This window comes from Salvelinus alpinus, chromosome 20 (genome assembly GCF_045679555.1).
Source record: "Salvelinus alpinus chromosome 20, SLU_Salpinus.1, whole genome shotgun sequence".
In the NCBI taxonomy this organism is placed as follows: domain Eukaryota; kingdom Metazoa; phylum Chordata; class Actinopteri; order Salmoniformes; family Salmonidae; genus Salvelinus; species Salvelinus alpinus.
Window position 1 is genome coordinate 51,383,345 of NC_092105.1, and position 19,256 is coordinate 51,402,600.

The 19,256-nt window shown below is 43.2% G+C and overlaps 1 protein-coding gene across 5 annotated transcripts in view; it reads right to left on the bottom strand.

Annotated features, from left to right (window-relative positions):
- LOC139547060 (LIM domain only protein 7-like) overlaps window positions 1-19,256 on the bottom strand; it is a 98,585-nt gene that overhangs the window by 49,253 nt on the left and 30,076 nt on the right. For 2 of the 5 annotated variants that reach the window (XM_071356117.1, XM_071356114.1), the window contains exons 1-3: window positions 14,625-14,768; window positions 13,060-13,176; window positions 538-793 (exon numbers count right to left, since the gene is read on the bottom strand). In XM_071356117.1, coding sequence (XP_071212218.1) covers window positions 538-755 — 218 coding nt within the window. In that variant the 5' untranslated portion in view covers window positions 756-793; window positions 13,060-13,176; window positions 14,625-14,768. Of the gene's footprint in view, window positions 1-537; window positions 794-2,919; window positions 3,164-13,059; window positions 13,177-14,624; window positions 14,769-19,256 lie in introns of those variants that run through there. The other 3 variants (XM_071356116.1, XM_071356115.1, XM_071356113.1) reach the window with 2 other exon arrangements.

Here is a 19,256-nt window from a genome sequence, read left to right on the forward strand (position 1 = left end):
GGAACACAATACACAACCATGGGAGAACCAACCAGCAGACAGACAGAAAGACAGTGGAGATGATAGGAGAGGAGTGTGTAAAGACAGGGCACGGATCAGGGTATGGCATACGGTAGATTTAAACCACATAGAGTCAGATCCATGTCTTATACAGTATTCACCAGTGCAAAGCAATCGTTTTATTCGGTGTGAAAGAAACAAAGCTGGCTTATAGAGCTAGCTTACTATAGCTTGTGTTGCAATGGCGTTTCATAACGTTCAAAGAAACTGGGTGGCAAGGTTTGGCTCGCTACCATTACCATTTAACAGAAGGATACCAATTCACCTGAATTATACTGAATGAAAATGGAATTGAGGCACACCCTTCTGGACGATTTAACCATTGACAGACCAGTGAACAGACCCGAATGAACATTTTACACTCCTATAGGCCCTTCGTATATCCGAAAGGATTTGCTAGAGCAGCACCTGTGGATAACGACTCGAGGTAGCTGATTTCTGGTGTATAAGCTACAGGTGTGTGTATGACTCTGCTACCTGGTGAAGGTGCCATCCTCCTCCGTGTACATGGGGCTGGCCCAGCTTCGGCGGCTGTCCTCGTGGCGCTCGGCCCGCTTCTTGCGGAGCGGCGCTGGCACGTAGGCCGCCGGCTTGTCCTTGGTGGGCAGGAACTGGTTGAACTGCGTGGTCGTTTTGGGTGCGATGACCAACGAGCGGCGGTAGTGCAGCGAATCCTTGTTACTGTCCGCCGCCATCCTGATGACTGAGTCCACCTCCGTGTCACTCCCACAACCTAAGGGAGTGAGGAGATATAGAGAAGGAAGAGATGAGAAATTGAAGAGGAAGGGGAAGGGAAGGTCAGGGGAAATTGAAAGGGGAGGGAAGTGTAAGAGGAGAGAAAAAGTAGAAAGAGGGAGAAGTCTCGTGAGGGTTGTGGAGGGGGAGATAAGAGGTAAACGAGAGAATAGCCGAGTGGAGATTGGAAAGGGAAGGTTGGAGGAGGGACGGGGGACGAGAAGGGAGAGGAGAGAAGTGGAATGGGAAAGGGTAGAGTTGAGAGGTCCAGTAAGGAAGAAAAGTAGAGAAAAGGAAAGGGGGGGGAGTAGAGGTCTTTTTAGTGTTGTGTATAATATGATTGTCTGTTATATTAAGATAGAACAAGTAGTCCCAAACTGAGGTACCCCCAGGGGTAAGCGCAATGCCGTAGGGGGTACGCCAAATAATACAGTTAAAAAATATATATTTCTTCACATTTTCAAACAGTCAATTTATATTTTCCAACAGGGCTATACATTTGGGTGAGATGTTTTTCTCGCCTGAGTAGCCTCGTTTCACTGCCAAAAATAAAATGAAACCATCTAGTGTTCAGCAAAATAACACCACAATGTCAAATACAGGTAGCCTAGTCAAATAATGAACATCCAATCACAGTAACCGTTACTCTCTCGCGGGAATTCCACTAACGGTCCGTATGTAGCCAAACGTAGCTGCTGCTCATTCCGTTTGCTCGAAAATGGATCAATGGTTCAAAAAAATAGGGCCTGCGTCCATAGAGACACATACCAGCTCTACTGATAGTACTGCTACTACCAGCAGTACTACACCTGCACCTGTCGACGACACAAGTTGTTCTGCTTCCACGACCACATCCAATGCTAGCATCAGTAATTCTACATTTGTTGTTAGCCCAGCTAGCATGGGCACTGACAGTTGTAAATCTGATGCAGCCGAAGAGCTACTGCCCCGTTACCCGGGAAAGCACCGAACAACAGACAGCGTCGTTGGACCATCGAAGTGGTGCAAAAATGATGAGAACGACATTGATTTGGGGTTCACTTATATTGGAAGTAGTGCCTTTCCTCAGCCACAACCAATTTGAAAAATGAACCACAGGGAGTTTTTGGAGCGAGAATTAAGATGACTTTCGAGTAGTAAGACATGTTTAAAAGCAACAGATACCATTAATAAGAAGGGGCTAGAATCGTCTTATTTGGTGAGCTACCGAGTGGCTAGGACAAGTAAGCCCCATACTATTGTGAAGGACTTAATTCTTCCTGCTTCCGCGGATATGGCTGGGACAATGCTGGGGGAAAAGGTCAAAAAAACTATATAGACAATGACTTCATCAAACAACACTGTTTCACGACACGTCAGTGACATGGCAGGAGATGTTTTGAAACAATTACTGCTTCGCATACAAGCCAGTGAATTCTATGCATTACAGCTGGATGAGTCAACAGATATGGCAGGCCTGGCACAGCTCCTGGTTTATATTCGTTACATTTATGGGGGGTCAATTAAGGAAGATATCCTTTCTGCAAACTGCTGGAAAGTCTCTCTCTCTAATTACTGACCTGCTCTCCTGGGCCTTAAACAACACCAACCAAAACAAAACCTATTCGACTTCATTGAAATAACTATTATTAAATAAAAGTAGAAAAAAGCTGTTTGTGTAACAAGTTTCCAAGAGAAAATATAGTTATATTTATCAACCACTAGAGGGCGGTATGTGTTTCTTTTTATAAGTAGTTTGCTCTCTTCGACTGATGCTACATGTTTTTGTATCCCAAAACATTATTTGATTTACAGTGAGACTAAGACATTGTATTATGAAAATATCCAATTTTAGTGTCGGCTGAGAGACTTTTAACCGATAGAATAGTCCACACACTGTCAAATGTCAACAAAGATCCGGTATCAGTAAAATCAACATGCTCAGTGTGAATTTCACACATAATCTCAGATAGTACCCAGGAAACAATACCATCTGCTCTTCAAATACCATCACGTTAACACAATCACTACTCCTCAAGATCTCAGACTAAGATATAGAGATATACTACTAAGAGCCAAAAACAAAGCATAACAAAGTACAACCAAAACACACTCAAGTACACACAAGTGTGTGTATGTCCATACCCTCACTGCTGCCTTTGAGAGTGTTGCTAGAGGATTTGCTGTGTGGTCTAGAACCCAGGGAGTCCAAGCTATCCAAAGAGTCCCCTCTTCTGTGTCCTCCACCTCCTCCTTCTCCTCCTCTCAGTATAGAGAATAGATCGTCTTTCTCACTGTACCAGCTCTCTCCAAAACTACTGTCTCTTTCTCTAAAGCTGCTGCCGCTGCTACTGCTGCTGGCTTTCTGGCCAGACAATACCTTGAGGGCCTGCAATACACACACACACACACAAACAGTTGAAAGACATTTGCTTCCGGACAAGCTAAACACCTCCTTCGCCCGCTTTGAGGATAACAGTGTCACTGACGCAGCCTGCTACCAAGGACTGTGGGCTCTACTTATTCGTGGCCGACGTGAGTAAGACATTTAAGTGTGTTAAAAACCTCTACAGGATTGGTGGGTCCCCGTGGGACGGTTGAGCTAAAGTAGGCTAATGTGATTAGCATGATGTTGCAGCAATGGCAGACGGAAGGGAGGGTGGTGCGGCAGGTGCCGCTTCTCCTACAGATGCTGTTATTCTATCAAAGACATCAGGTGTACGCCGACCCCAGCTAAGTAACTCATGCAAAGAGTTAAAGCGCAATTATGTGTTTTATCTCCAGTACATTGCCATGATTGTCAGTTATGTAGCCACTCTACTGATTATCTCAGTGCGTCCTTTCTGTGATGACGCAATCAATATACTGCCGGAGAATAACAACACCAAACACGTTGGTTCACTGTTCCACGGGAGCGGACAGTACACAGCATACCATAATGTTCTGAATAATGGCCAAGTCTATCTTGCTCCCTATTCCACTGAACCGCTTAGGCGTAACAAACACAAGTCCATCATTTATCGGAAACTGTTAAACTACCTGTTCACTACCCTCCTGCTCTCCGGGGATGTGCAACTCAATCCTGGGCCTAACATCACCGAGCCAGCGATACTCACTGAAGTGGAAAGCAGAGGATGGCCTCGTCCACTGATCGTCGCCACTGCGGATTTGGGTGAGTGCTATGGTCCCATAGTTTCTCTCGCGTCACCCGGCTCCAAGATGGAATTTGACTCTTCAAACATACCCAAGTTGCTATATGCGTTCCCTGACTCTGCTTCTGGTATGCACGCTGTTTTAATTAGTTCCCTGCATTCAGTGCAAGCGGGAGGGATAGTTAATTGCACTACCAAACTGCCCCTAATCAAAACAAAACATCCTAAACCCAGCCGTCAGAAAACACCAAAAATTTTACTTTTTTCAATGTGTCAATCACTCTCGAGTCATCTGGTATCCACGAGCTAATCCCAATGGACTACTATGGGGCACTTGAACATTCGCAGTGTCAATCCAAAAAGTGATCAAATTCAACATCTTCTCACAGACTCCAACCTTGACTTCCTTTGCCTTTCAGAGACATGGCTCCATAAAAACTCCATATGCTGCTTTGATTGTGCCTGGCTATAATGTTTTCAGGAGAGACAGGATTGAAGGAAGAGGAGGGGGTCTGATGATTTACATCAAAGAACATATCCGATGTAAACAAATTGAGTGGTCATGTGATAATGACCTAGAATGTATTGGCCTGAACGTTACACTGTCTCCCCAAATGTCTTTTACCCTTACTGGAATGTATAGACCACCTTCCGACAAAAGTGTGTTTTTTGATCAGTTTAATAACATGCTTAGGGAATGGGATTTTGGGAAAGAGGTCATCTTAATGGGAGATTTTAACATTAATAATGAAGACAAGTCTGGTAGGAAACCCCCCAAACGGATCACTAATACCTTTGACCTTACACAGCTAGTTAAAGGGCCAACCAGGGTGACTTGTTGCTCTAAAACACAGATTGATTTGGTGTTCAGTAATAAACCAGAGAGAGTGACCAAATCATTCAATATGGTTACTGGGCTATCTGATCATAATCTGACACTTATAGCCAGAAAGCTGTCTAAGAGCAGGTTTAACCTCTCTACTGTTAGAAAGCCGGATCAACTAAGAATACCTAAGAGTGAATTAAATTATCTTGAAAATGCAATTAAGGGAATTAACTGGAATGATCTCTTGTCCTATACAGATGTGGAAGCTGAGAGTCAGCCCTAAAATCCAAATTAGAGTATGACAGACGTAGGTTTACCATGTTGAGAAATAAGGTGATGAAGGAAATCAGACAGGCCAAGGCAAGCTTTTTTATTAACATAAATGGTGAAGCAAAGGGGAATTATAAATTGATCTGGGAGAATCTAAAAAAGTTAACAGGGAAAGACATAGTAACACTGCAAAAAGTGAAATCATGGTGAATAACAATCTAACACAGGATGCAGTCGAAATAGCAATATCCTTCAATTCCTACTTTATTGACTCTGTCAGGGTACTGACACAGAACCACTCCACTGGTTTCTTGGGCTCAGTGCTAGTAAATGACACTCAACCTGTCTTCATCATAAGAGAGGTTTCTGAGTCAAAGGTGAACAAGGTGATTAGCTCACTAAAGAACTCTAAAGCCAAAGCTGTGCTTGGGCTGGACTCTACCATTCTTAAAAACTCCAAAGAGTCACTCATTGGCCCCATTACTAAGGTCACCAACACATCTATTGGTCTGGGGGTGTTTCCAAGGGTATGGTAGTCGGCCATAATAATGGCCATCTTTAAATCGGGTGACCCTGCTGACGTGAGTAACTACAGGCCATTTAGTATACTACCTGTGGTGTCGAAGGTTGTTGAAAAGTGTGTAGCAGAACAACTGATTGCCCACCTCAACAACAGCCCCTTCACATTCCACTCCATGCAGTTTGGCTTCAGAGCGAAACACTTCACAGAAATGGCCAACTGCTTCCTTCTGGAAAATGTGAAGTCCAAGATGGACAAAGGGGGCGTTGTTGGGGCTGTGTTTCTGGACCTAAGGATGACTTTTGATACTCTTAACCATGAGGTTCTCATCACAAAATTGTCCAAGTCAACTTTTTCCCCGATGTCTTGAGATGGATGAAATCATACCTTGAAGGCAGAACTCTGTGTCAGAGTGCGCAATGAGCTGTCGCCCACTCTTAGCTATGATGTGGGCGTGCCCCAAGGGTACGGGTCAATACTGCCTTCTGTCTGTACTGGGTCTGAAGTTCAAATGTATGCAGATGATACAGTGATATATGTGCATGCAAAGAGCAAACAACAAGCTGCAAAAGAACTCACTACTGTAATGGTCCAGGTTACAAAGTGGCTCTGTGACTCGTGTTTGCATCTCAATGTGAAAAAAACTGTCTGCATGTTCTTCACAAAGAGGGCAACAGATGCTACTGAGCCAGATGTCTATGTGTCAGGGGAAAAGCTCCAGGTGGTATCTGATTTTAAGTACCTTGGCATCATACTTGATTCCAACCACTCTTTTAAAAAGCAGGCGAAAAAGGTAATTCAAATAACCAAATTCAACCTAGCTAATTTCCGATTTATACGAAAGTGTTTGACTACAGAGGTAGCAAAACTGTATTTCAAATCTATGATACTCCCCCACTTAACATACTGCTTGACTAGTTGGGCCCAAGCTTACTGTACAACATTAAAACCCATTCAGTCTGTCTACAAACAGGCTCTCAAAGTGCTTGATAGGAAGCCCAATAGCCATCATCACTGTTACATCCTCAGAAAGCATGAGCTCCTGAGTTGGGAAAATATTTTGCAATACACCGACACATGTCTTGTATTCAAGATCCTAAATGGCCTGGCTCCCCCTCTACTCAGTACTTTTGTTAAACAGAAAACCCAAACATATGGCAGTAGATTAAATGTAAAAAATGTAGTAGATCCACAAGGTCTGCCATGAGAGGTGACTGTATAGTTCCCTTAAGGAAAGCACCTTTAGTCAATCCGCTTTTTCGGTGAGAGCTTCCCATGTCTGGAATACACTGCCATCAGACACACATAACTGCACCACCTATCACACTTTCACAAAAAACATGAAGACATGGCTAAAGGTCAATCAGATTTGTGAAATAATCCATAGCTTGTATTGTTGCTTTTATGGATTTTGTCCTGTTGCTTTTTGTGCTATGTTCCTCTGTCTGATGCTATGTCTTGCTTGTCCAATGCTCTGCATGTGCTCACTGCAAATTGAGTGTCTGTATTGTAATTGTTTTTAATAACCTGCCCAGGGACTGCGGTTGAAAATTAGCCGGCTGGCTAAAAACCGGCACTTTTACTGAAATGTTGATTAATATGCACGGTCCCTTTAAAAAACAAACTCAAACTAAACTCAAGTAACAAGAACATTTCCTAGGACATAGACATATCTGATATGGGCAGAAAGCATCAATTCTTGTTAATCTAACTGCACTGTCCAATTTACAGTAGCTATTACAGTTAAAGAATACCATGCAATTGTCTGAGGAGAGTGCACAGTTATGAACTTGAAAATGTATTAGTAAACCAATTAGGTACATTTGGGCAGTCTTGATTCAACATTTTGAGCAGAAATACAATGGTTCATTGAATCAGTCTAAAACTTTGTACATTCACTGAATTGAATCAGTCTAAAACTTTGTACATTCACTGATGCCATCTAGTGGACAAAATCTAAATTGCGGCTAGACTCCTAAGTGATACAATGGCATTTCTCTTGCATTTCAAAGACGCATGTTTTTTTCTTTGTATTATCTTTCACCAGATCAAATGTGTTATATTCTCCTACATTAATTTCACATTTCCACAAACTTCAAAGTGTTTCCTTTCAAATGGTATCAAGAATATTCATATCCTTGCTTCAGGTCCTGAGTTACAGGCAGTTAGATTTGGGTAGGTCATTTTAGGTGAAAATTGAATAAAATGGCCAGATCTTTAAAAGGTTCGCAAGGCTGCCTGCCCAGACGGTATCCCTAGCCGCGTCCTCAGAGCATGCGCAGACCAGCTGGCTGGAGTGTTTACGGACATATTCCATCTCTCCCTATCCCAGTCTGCTGTCCCCACTTGCTTCAAGATGTCCACCATTGTTCCTGTACCAAAGAAACCAAAGGTAACTGAACTAAATTACTATCGCCCGTAGCACTCACTTCTGTCATCATAAAGTGCTTTGAGAGGCTAGGATCATGTCACCTGTACCTTACCTGACACCCTAGACCCACTTCAATTTGTCTCCGCCCCAATAGATCCACAGACGATGCAATCTCTATCGCACTGAACACTGCCCTATCCCATCTGGACAAGAGGAAGACCTATGTAAGAATGCAGTTCATTGACTATAGCTCAGCATTCTACACCACAGTACCTTCCAAGCTCATCATTAAGCTCGGGGCCCTGGGTCTGAAACCCTCCCTGTGCAACTGGGTCCTGGACTTCCTGATGGGCCGCCCCCCCAGGTGGGGAAGGTAGGAAACAACACCTCTACCTCGTTGTTCACCCATGTCTGCGGCCTCCAACTCAATCATCAAGTTTGCAGAAGACACAACAGTAGTAGGCCTGATTACCAACAATGACGAGACAGCCTACAGGGAGGAGGTGAGGGCCCTGGGAGAGTGGTGACAGGAAAATAATCTCTCACTCAACGTCAACGAAACAAAGGAGCTGATCTTGGATTTCAGGAAACAGCAGAGGGAGCACGCCCCTATTAACATCGATGGAAACACAATGGAGAAGGTGGAAAGCTTCAAGTTCCTCTGCGTACACATCACTGACGATCTGAAATGGTCCACCCACTCAGTAAGTGGGGTGAAGGCGCAACAGCACCTCTTCAACCTCAGGAGGCTGAAGAAATTTGGCTTGGCCCCTAAAACCCTCACAAACTTTTACAGATGCACAGATAGCATCCTTTCGGGTCTGTATCACCGCCTGGTACGGCAATTGCACCGCCCTCAACCGCAGGGCTCTCCAGAGGGTGGTGCGGTCTGCCCAACGCATCACCGGGGGCAAACTACCTGCCCTCCAGGACATCTACAGCACCCGATGTCACAGGAAAGCCAAAAAGATGATCAAGGACATCAACCACCCAAGCCACAGCCTGTTCACTCTGCTATCATCCAAGATGCGAGATCAGTACAGGTGCATCAAAGCTGGGACAGAGAGCAATGCACAGTATTATGGTCGCCAGGTGTCTTTCCTCCGACACATTGGTGCGGCTGGCTTCCGGATTTAGCGAGCATTGCGTCAAGAAGCAGTGCAGCTTGGCGGTGTCGTTTTTCGGAGGACGCACGGCTCTCGACCTTCGCCTCATCCGAGTCCATATGGCAGTTGCAGCGATGGGGCAAGATTGTAACAACCAATTGGAAATCAAGAAATTGGGGAGAAAAAGGGGTACAAAATAAAGATAAGCTGAGATTGAAAAACAGCTTCTATCTCAAGGCCACCAGACTGTTAAATAGCCATCACTATCCGGCTTCCACCCGGTTACGCAGCCCTGCATCTTAGAGGCTTCTGCCCTATATACAGTGCCATCAGAAAGTATTCAGACCCCTTGATTTCTTCCACATTTTGTTAGGTTACAGCCTTATTCTAAAATGTATTAAATAGTTTTTATCCTCATCAATCTACACACAATACCCCATAAGGAGAAAACAAAAACAGGATTTGAGAAATGTTTGCTAATTTATTAAAAATAACAAACTGAAATATCACATTTACATAACTATTCAGACCCTTTCCTCAGTACTTTGTTGAAGAACTTTGGCAGTGACTACAGGCCCGAGTCTTCTTGGGTATGACGCTTCAGGCTTGGCACACCTGTGTTTGGGGAGTTTCTCCCATTCAGATGCAGATGCTCTCAAGCTCTGTCAGGTTGGATGGGGAGCATTGCTGCACAGCTATTTTCAGGTTTCTCCATAGATGTTCGATCGGTTTCTGGCTCTGGCTGGGCCATTCAAGGACATTCAGAGACTTGTCCCAAAGCCACTCCTGTGTTGTCTTGGCAGTGTGCTTAGGGTCGCTGTTCTGTTGGAAGATGAACCTTCGGCCCAGTCTGAGGCCCTGAGCACTCTGGGGCAGGTTTTCATCAAGGATCTCACTGTACTTTGCAACGTTGATCTTTGACTCGATCCTGATTAGTCTCCCAGTCCCTGCCACTGAAAAACATATCCACAGCATGACGCTGCCAACACCATGCTTCACAGTAGGGATGGTGCCTGGTTTCCTCCAGAAGTGACGCTTAGCATTCAGGCGAAAGAGTTCAATCTTGGTTTCATCAGACCAGAGAATCTTGTTTCTCATGGTCTGAGAGTCTTTAGGTGCCTTTTGGTAAACTCCAAGCGGGCTCTCATGTACCTGTTACTGAGGAGTGGCTTACGTCTGGCCACTCTACCATAAATGCCTAATTGTTGGAGTGCTGCAGAGATGGTTGTCCTTCTGGAAAGTTCTCCCATCTCCACAAAGGAACTCTAGAGCTCTTTCAGAGTGACCATCCTATTCTTGGTCACCTCCCTGACCAAGGCTCTTCTCCCCCGATTGCTCAGTTTGGCCGAGACGGCCAGCTCTAGGAAGAGTCTTTCTGAAGGCAATGTACATAGACTTGGAATCGCTGGCCATTTTAATAATGGAACACTAGTCACTTTAATAATGTTTACATACTGCTTTACTCATCTCATCTCATACTCATCTCATATACTGATATACATATACTGATTGGCTATGAAAAGCCAACTGACATTTACTCCTGAGGTGCTGACCTGTTGCACCCTCTACAATCACTGTTATTATTATTATTTGACCCTGTTGGTCATCTGTGAACATCTTTGCCATGTTCTGTTATAATCTCCACCCAGCAGAGCCAGAAGAAGACTGGCCACCCCTCATGGCCTGGTTCCTCTCTAAGTTTCTTCCTAGGTTCCAGCCTTTCTAGGGAGTTTTTCCTAGCCACTGTGCTTCTACACTTGCATTGCTTGCTGTTTGGGGTTTTAGGCTGGGTTTCTGTACAGCACTTTGTGACATCAGCTGATGTAAGGGCTTAATAAATACATTTGATTTATTGATTGATTGATACTGTATTCTATTCTACTGTATTTTAGTCAATGCCACTCCGACATTGCTCAATCTAATATTTATATATTTCTTAATTCCATTCTTTTACGTCTAGATTTGTTTGTATTGTTGTGAATTGTTAGATACTAATGCACTGTTGGCGCTAGGAACAAGCATTTCGCTACACCCGCAATAACAGCTAAATATGCTAAATATGTGTTTGTGACTAATAACATTTTATTAGATTTTTATTTGAAGACAGAGTGATGTGTCTCTTAGTCATTTAGCTCTTTAGGGTTATCCTCACTGGGTACATGACAACTCACACACACACACCTCCCCCACACACATACTTCAGAGTGTTTTCCACTATGCCTCATACAAGCACAACCCAGTTACCCATGCGTTGTGTGACGGTGACAACCATGATAACTGTTAACAGTCTAAAGACTGGCATAGCGTAAGCCCTCAAACTGGACAGTTTTATATCCATCTACACATTCAAAGACTTAATCATGGACACTCTTACTGACACTTGTGGCTGCTTCGCGTGATGTATTGTTGTCTCTACCTTTTTTCCCTTCGTACTGTTGTCTGTGCCTACTAATGTTAGTACCACGTTGTGTTGCTACCATGTTGTGTTGTTGTCATGTTGTGTTGCTACCATGTTGTGTTATCATGTTGTATTGTTGTCTCTTTATGTAGTGTTGTGGTGTCTCTCTTGTCGTGATGTGTGTTTTGTTCTACTTTCTTTTTCATCCCAGCCCGCGTCCCCACAGGAGGCCTTTTGCCTCTTGGTAGGCCGTGATTGTAAATAAGAATTTGTTCTATGGACTTGCCGAGTTAAATAAATGTTAAATAAAAAATATAAAAAATGGCCTGGAGTCTCTCTAACAAAGCCTGCTTCCCAACAAGCAACAACTTGTCAGCCGTTCTCTATGAAACAATAACTGCCTCTGTTCTCAACTGGCACCCATTTCCCTACATAATGTAATACTTTTGAACACATCCCTACGGGCCCTGGTCAAATGTAGTGCAATATGCAGGAAATAGGGTGCCATATTGGACACAGACAATGTCAGATCAATAATTGACTTTGAATCCAGGGCTAAACAATGCTATTCTACGCTATTCCCTACTGAGCTTGGCTTAACATCGCTTCACTGACCTCGGACTGGAACAGATAAACGCATGGGACATGTTGTAACTAAATCACTTTAACTAATCATCACTTTTGCCTGTTTTTAATCGTTTAAAATCCCATGGTATTGAGTGTAATCGTAGGGCTTGACTGTGCTTGGTAAATCTGACTGCAAACCACCCAAACTGTAAAACTCAGCAATGTCACGACACACACAAACACGCATGTGCAAAGAAAGACACACACACACACCGAAACACACTTTTATGCATGTACCAAGTGACCTATGGGTCTCTGAAGTAAACAAGATTAAAATAGCTGCGTCAGGAGATTGGATCAGTTATGACTTAACTTTGCTATGGTTTTAGTACAGACTGTCAAGTATTCTGATGCTGCAGCCCCTCGGCCAATGGGCTGGCTTCCTCAACACATAGCTAAAATACCAGGAAGGATGTAGAGATGTGATGGGCTGTGAGTGTAAAAGAGGATTTCATTCATACGATTTGATTCCTACTGTAGCTAAGCTGATTACTCAAACCATTACAAGGTAGCACACATAACACAAAAACTATAGTTTGAATTACAATGTACAGGTACGTCAGGGTTGAGGTCCATTCCAATTCAATTCAGTTTCATGAAGTGAAATTCAAATTAAAGTGTTGAAAAATCCTAACTGAAACTAAAAGACACCTTTCCATTCGTGAATTGCAATTTCAATTCACCTCCTGAATTGACCAAATTAAAATGGAATGTGGACCCCAAACTTAACTAGCCCACTGAAGTACAGTGAGGCAGCTTAACTTTGAATACTGCTACTACCGTAGCCTGTCTTCGTCGTGCACACTCCTGTGGTTAAACACATTGGCAAGACAGTACAAACAAATCTGGGACCAGGCTGCTAATACCGTATACATAGAAATATAATTACTGAAAGGGGCAAACATAAAAAAGAATGGGTTATATAGAGTATAATAGAGTGAATAACTATAGAAGAATAAAGTGTTAACCTAGCCTAGCACAGCATACAGTATGTACAGTAAGGTTATATATTTACCTTGGATATTGCTGCTATGCCCAGTAGTCGTTCAAAGGCCTTGAGGTTTAGGTTAGGTCTATTATAGAAAGTTTCGCTTTGTGCCTTCCTACCCAGCCAGTATATGGAGATCAGCACCTGGGAGAAAGAGGACATGAGTTATTACAAAAATCATGATTATAATGTATGCATACGTACTTTACAGGAGCAATGCCAATGTCTCTAAATACAGCAACTGGGTGGGTGCTGATGCTTTTTGACTGATTTTTTTCTACTGTTCTTCTACTAGAACAGCTTTTAAAGAGAATAAACAAGCAGACCTGGGTTCAAATAGTACTTGTTTTCTTTCAAATACTTTGAGTGTTTGAGGAGTGCCAGATGGGCAGGGTTTGCAGGTTTGCACTTGTGGGACAATTGGTTATATGCCAGGCACCCTCAATCAAGTGTGGCTAAATTATTTGAATGAAAACAAATCCTGTTTGAACCCAGGTAAACAGTGGAAAACAGTAGGACATAGTTATATATTGATAAGGACACACTTACAGTACATTCTAGCAGAACACTAAGTAGCCTACATATAGTATGGACTGTTAGGATGGTTTCTGTATTGTAATGCCCATACATAGTTGTCCTCAGGTTATACTGGCCTCTGTGGCTCCTGTGGCCACTAGTGTCCAGCTCTTTGCTTTCCTGCCTCATCCAGAACCGTCTGATATATCGCTATTTGTTTGTGTGCACTGACCTGACCTATACCTCTTGTAAACATTTAGGTCTTTGAATCATGTTCTAGAAAAGTAATGTAGCTCTCAATAATGTCATTCCATGAGCACTACAGATGTCACAGAACTCAAGTGCTATTTGCATGTAAAAAATGTTGAGGGATGCTTTTACTCCATTTAGTACGTTTTTGTCGGTCTCCCGCTCTTTGATGGTAGTTCCCCTTTATGTTCAGTTTTCTGCATATTACATGGTAATTACACGTTGTATAGGCAGCACAGGGTAATACTAACTACAGAGCATATTACAGGCCTTCCCTGCAAAAAATATTGCTCAAGAGTCTTTAGACTAAAGCGGATACTTCGTCAGTTGCACAACTGAATGCATTTAACCAAAATGTGTCTTCCACATTTAACCTAAGGTACAGGGGGCTGCCTTATTCCACATCATCTACGCCTGGGGAGCTTACCGTGCTATAGGGCAGAACGGCAGATTTTTCCACTTTGCTGGCTCAGGGATATGAACCAGCAACCTTTTGGTTACTGCTCCAACACTCTTAACCACTAGGCTACCTGCCACCCCCTAGCCTAAGCTACTTGCTGCCCCAGAAAGTGATCTGGGTATGCTATTATGGAAATCACTTCTAATGCACATTGTCGTGCTTCTATTGACACGGTCTGATGGTTAAAAAATGACTACATACTGTATACAGTAGATTGGAATGTAGCAATAGGATGGATAAAGACATACTGTAAGCACAAAACCCTACAATCACCCTACTGTTCCATTGGATTCTACAGTAGTGGGCAAAGCCAATCTCCGCCATCTCCTCAAACCTTCCCAAGTAAAATAAAAACATTTCCACTTACATGTTTCAGTCCCCTGTTGGTCTCTTGATAGGTGTGTGTGTGAGAGAAGTGTATGTGGGAGTGTTTGTGTGGGTTATCACTCACAGCCTGCTAAAATGACAATAAAAGAATAGTGTGTTTAGGTCTATGCGCTTCCCCCACTGAAAGAGCTGGAAAGAGAGAGTACAATCCATGCGACTGCCAGCCCTCGAATCACCCCTGCCCCCCCTTACACAACAACAGAACAAGACAAAGGCTGGGGCTGGGATGGAGTGGAGGACACACACACAAGCACACAAATGGACACGCTAAGCACACATACAATTTGTGTCAATAGCCATATGCACACAGACTCACACAAATACATACAGTGCCTTCGGGAAGTTTTCTGACCTCTAGACTTTTTCCACATTTTGTTAGGTTACAGCCTTATTCTAACATTGATTAAAATGCATTTTTCCCCCCTCATCAATCTACACACAATACCCCATAATGACAAAGCAAAAACAGGTTTTTAGAAATGTCTGCTAATTTCTTAAAAATAATATTACAGAAATATTACATTTATATAACTATTCAGACCTTTTCCTCAGTACTTTGTTGAAGCATCTTTGGCAGAGATTACAGACTTGAGTCTTCTTGGGTATGACGCTTCCAGCTTGGCACACCTGTATTTGGGGAGTTTCTCCCAATTTTCTCTGCAGATCCTCTCAATCTCTGTTAGGTTGGATGGGGAGCGTCACTGCACAGCTATTTTCAGGTCTCTCCAGAGATGGTCGATCGGTTTCAAGTCCGGACTCTGGCTGGGCCATTCAAGGACATTCAGAGACTTGTCCCGAAGCCACTCCTGAGTTGTCTTGGCAGTGTGCTTTGGGTCGTTGTCCTGTTGGAAGGTGAACCTTCGGCCCAGTCTGAGTTCCTGAGCGCTCTGGAGCAGGTTTTCATCAAGGAACTCTCTGTACTTTGTTCCGTTCGTCTTTCCCTCACTCCTGACTCGTCTCCCAGTCCCTGCTGCTGAAAAACATCCCCACAGCATGATTCACAGTAGACATGGTGCCAAGTTTCCTCCAGACGTGACACTTGACATTTAGGCCAAAGAGTTGAATCTTGGTTTCATCAGACCAGAGAATCTTGTTTCTCATGGTCAGAGTCTTTTTTGGCAAATTCCAAGCGGGCTGTCACATGCCTTTTACTGAGGAGTGGCTTACGTCGGGCCACTCTACCATAAAGGCCTGATTGGTGGAGTGCTGCATAGATGGTTGTCCTTCTCGAAGGTTCTCCAATCTCCACAGAGGAACTCTAGAGCTCTGTCAGAGTGACCAGCGGGTTCTTGGTCACCTCCCTGACCAAGGCCCTTCTCCCCCGATTGCTTTGTTTGGCCGGGCGGCCAACTCTAGGAAGTGTCTTGGTGGTTCCAAACTTCTTCCATTTAAGAATGATGGAGGTCACTGTGTTCTTGGGGACCTTCAATGCTGCAAAAAAATGTGGTACCCTTCCCCAGATCTATGCTTTGACACAATCATATCTCGGCGGTCTACATACAATTCCTTCGACCTCATGGCTTGGTTTTAGCTCTGACATGCACTGTCAACTGTGGGACATATAAACCGGTGTGTGTCTTTCCAAATCATGTCCAATCAATTGAATTTCAAGTTCCAACCAAGTTGTAGAAACATCTCAAGGATGATCAATGGAAACAGAATGCACCTGAGCTCAATTTCGAGTCTCATAGCAAAGGGTCTTAATGTAAATATGGTATTTCTGTTTTTTATGTTTTATAAATTTGCAAACATTTCTAGAAACTTGTGGGGTATTGTGTGTAGATTGCTGAGGATTTTAATTTAATTTGATCCATTTTAGAATACAGCTGTAACGTAACAAATTGTGGAAAAGGTCAAGGGGTCTGCACATTTTTTGAAGGCACTGTATTTGGCAATAACACATGGCTTCATTGACTAAATGGGTTATATCAAATAGATGTTTTCTGATCTCTTTAATAAGAAGTGTATGTTTTAAAATCGAACAAGGTTGATTCCAGAACAATCTTCTATGTGAGTATGTTTTGGGTGGTCATGGCTTTATTGATAATGTATTGTTATCAAAGAAGATGCATGCATACATAGTTGGAAATAAAACTGGCTTAATTAAGTACATTGTTTGTATCAGTCTCTTTTAGAGGTGTATGTTCTCATAAACTTTTTCTCACGTCTGACTTGAGAACCTTCCTGTGTGTGCATAGGTGGTTCAGCTGTCACGGCTGTCGTAAGAAGAGTACCAAGGTGCAGCGTGGTAAGCGTACATACTTTTAATAGTAGATGTCGCCAACAAAACAATAAACAATACCAAAACAAACCGTGACGCTTAAGGCTATGTGCCATCAAACAAAGTTAACTTCCCACAAAGACAGGTGGAAAAAAGGGCTACCTAAGTATGGTTCTAAATCAGAGACAACGATAGACAGCTGCCTCTGATTGAGAACCACACCCGGCCAAACACAAAGAAATAGAAAACATAGAAATAAAGAAACTAGAATGCCCACCCTAGTCACACCCTGGCCTAACCAAAATAGAGAATAAAAGCCTCTCTATGGCCAGGGCGTGACATCAGCGTTTGGTCCATATTTGCTTTGGTTATTTACGACAGTCACTAAATACCACACAGCCATAAAAATAATTGGACTTTGAAGGGTAAAAAGCAGAGGTAAGAAAACAATGAGGTCCTGACACAGGCCTATTGATTTATATGAATTTAAACCTCCCAAATACAGTAACACACATCCTGCACATATACGTAGATTCACAGACTGTCAGAGATATACAACCCCAAAACATTCCACTGATGCATTTCCAGAAGTTCAGTCATATTTTTGGTTCTTGTGTATACTGACTCCCAAATGTCCGTAAGTCACGCCAGTAGTAGAAGTATTGAGTCTCGATGGGTCACTTTGCAAGTGCAACCAAACTACACCGAAAAACAAAGCACATTCTAACCTTCCTGAACTTACACTCTGCCTCCAATTAGTCTCCATATGTCACCTGTGAAGAGGACAGTAGTTTTTACGTATATCACGTGTGCTTCTACAGGGGACCAATAGTGCTGTAAAGTAGCACTAACGTGATAAACACAGTGACAGAGGGATATACTGTATACAACCATTCTCCGTGCTTCGCATTCCTCCCGTCACACGACGGTAATAGAATACTCACACCACACTGAGCGTGTGTGTGGTGTCCCGTGGCCCTTGCTTTAAGCCAGCATGCAATGGGGCTGGTGCGGCTTGGAGCACTTGCTGAGTATACTGGGGGTGAACATTCCGTTCTGACAACTGAGCTGCTGCGACGACGACCATCTGACTTTCTATCAAAATGGTCGGAATTCTACTACTGCTTCGGTTTAGCATGAAAAGCGACAACAACAAAAAACATATAGGTATGAGAAAGGTTCAATTCAGTTTGAGGTTAAATTATTGGTGTTGTTATCCCAATATTACTTTTTAGATGATCTTTCAACTTTATTTGGTATATGAAAGTACAATATAGTCTGATCTATACCACACAAGACCACTGGCAAATTTAGATTTTTGGGGTGACCTACCTCTTTAAATGCCACCAATATGGTTGACGAAAACAAGCTAGCTAATGAAGTCAACATGGGTTTGACACAACACCACAGTATGTGATATCACCACGGCTGGCTCTCAAGGACCTGCATCATTTCAAATGCAAGCGATCCTTACACCCCAACAAACCTGTGAACTAAAGTGAAAATTAAACCAGGCATTCACCGATTCCACGTCTCCCGGATTTATGGGGCCAATACAACATTTCACTTTCTCTCCCTGGTGTGGCCTGGAGCAAAGTCTACATTCTTCTTAACATTTATGGTTACTGCGAGGACTGGAGGGGTGGGGGTGGAGGGTTCAGGCCAAACTATCACAGGCCTGGTTACCTAATGCTAATTTATGAGGGGTGGTAATGGATGTAGGCCTTGTTAGGAGAACATGGGATAAAAACATATTCTCTGTGCCCCTCGGGCCTGTACTGACGCCTCACCACCGGATCAGCTGAGAGAGAGCTATCAACAGCACCAGGCATTGTGACTCGTGTCGTCATTGAAACTGAGGCATTATGCCGCCTAGTTTCATCCTGTAGATATAGAACATTTATTCACTCTCATACTAAAACGTATACCTAACTAGTCATCATAGTTCAGTCACCTTCAAAACGATTATGTTGAATGAAATTCCTGTGGGATTGGGATTCAGCTGAGATATGGGACTTATATAAAAGAGGCTGGGAGAAGACCTGGGAAGGAAAGGATCCCGGAGTCGCCTCTTCGCCGTTGACGTTGTTGAGACTGGTGTTTTGCAGGTACTATTTAATGAAGCTGCCAGTTGAGGACTTGTGAGGCGTCTGTTTCTCAAACTAGACACTCTAATGTACTTTTCCTCTTGCTCAGTTGTGCACCGGGGCCTCTCACTCCTCTTTCTATTCTGGTTAGAGCCAGTTTGCATTGTTCTGTGAAGGGAGTAGTAAACAGCGTTGTAAGAGATCTTCAGTTTCTTGGCAACTTCTCGCATGGAATAGCCTTCATTTCTCATAACAAGAATAGACTGACGAGTTTCGGAAGAAAGTTATTTGTTTCTGGCCATTT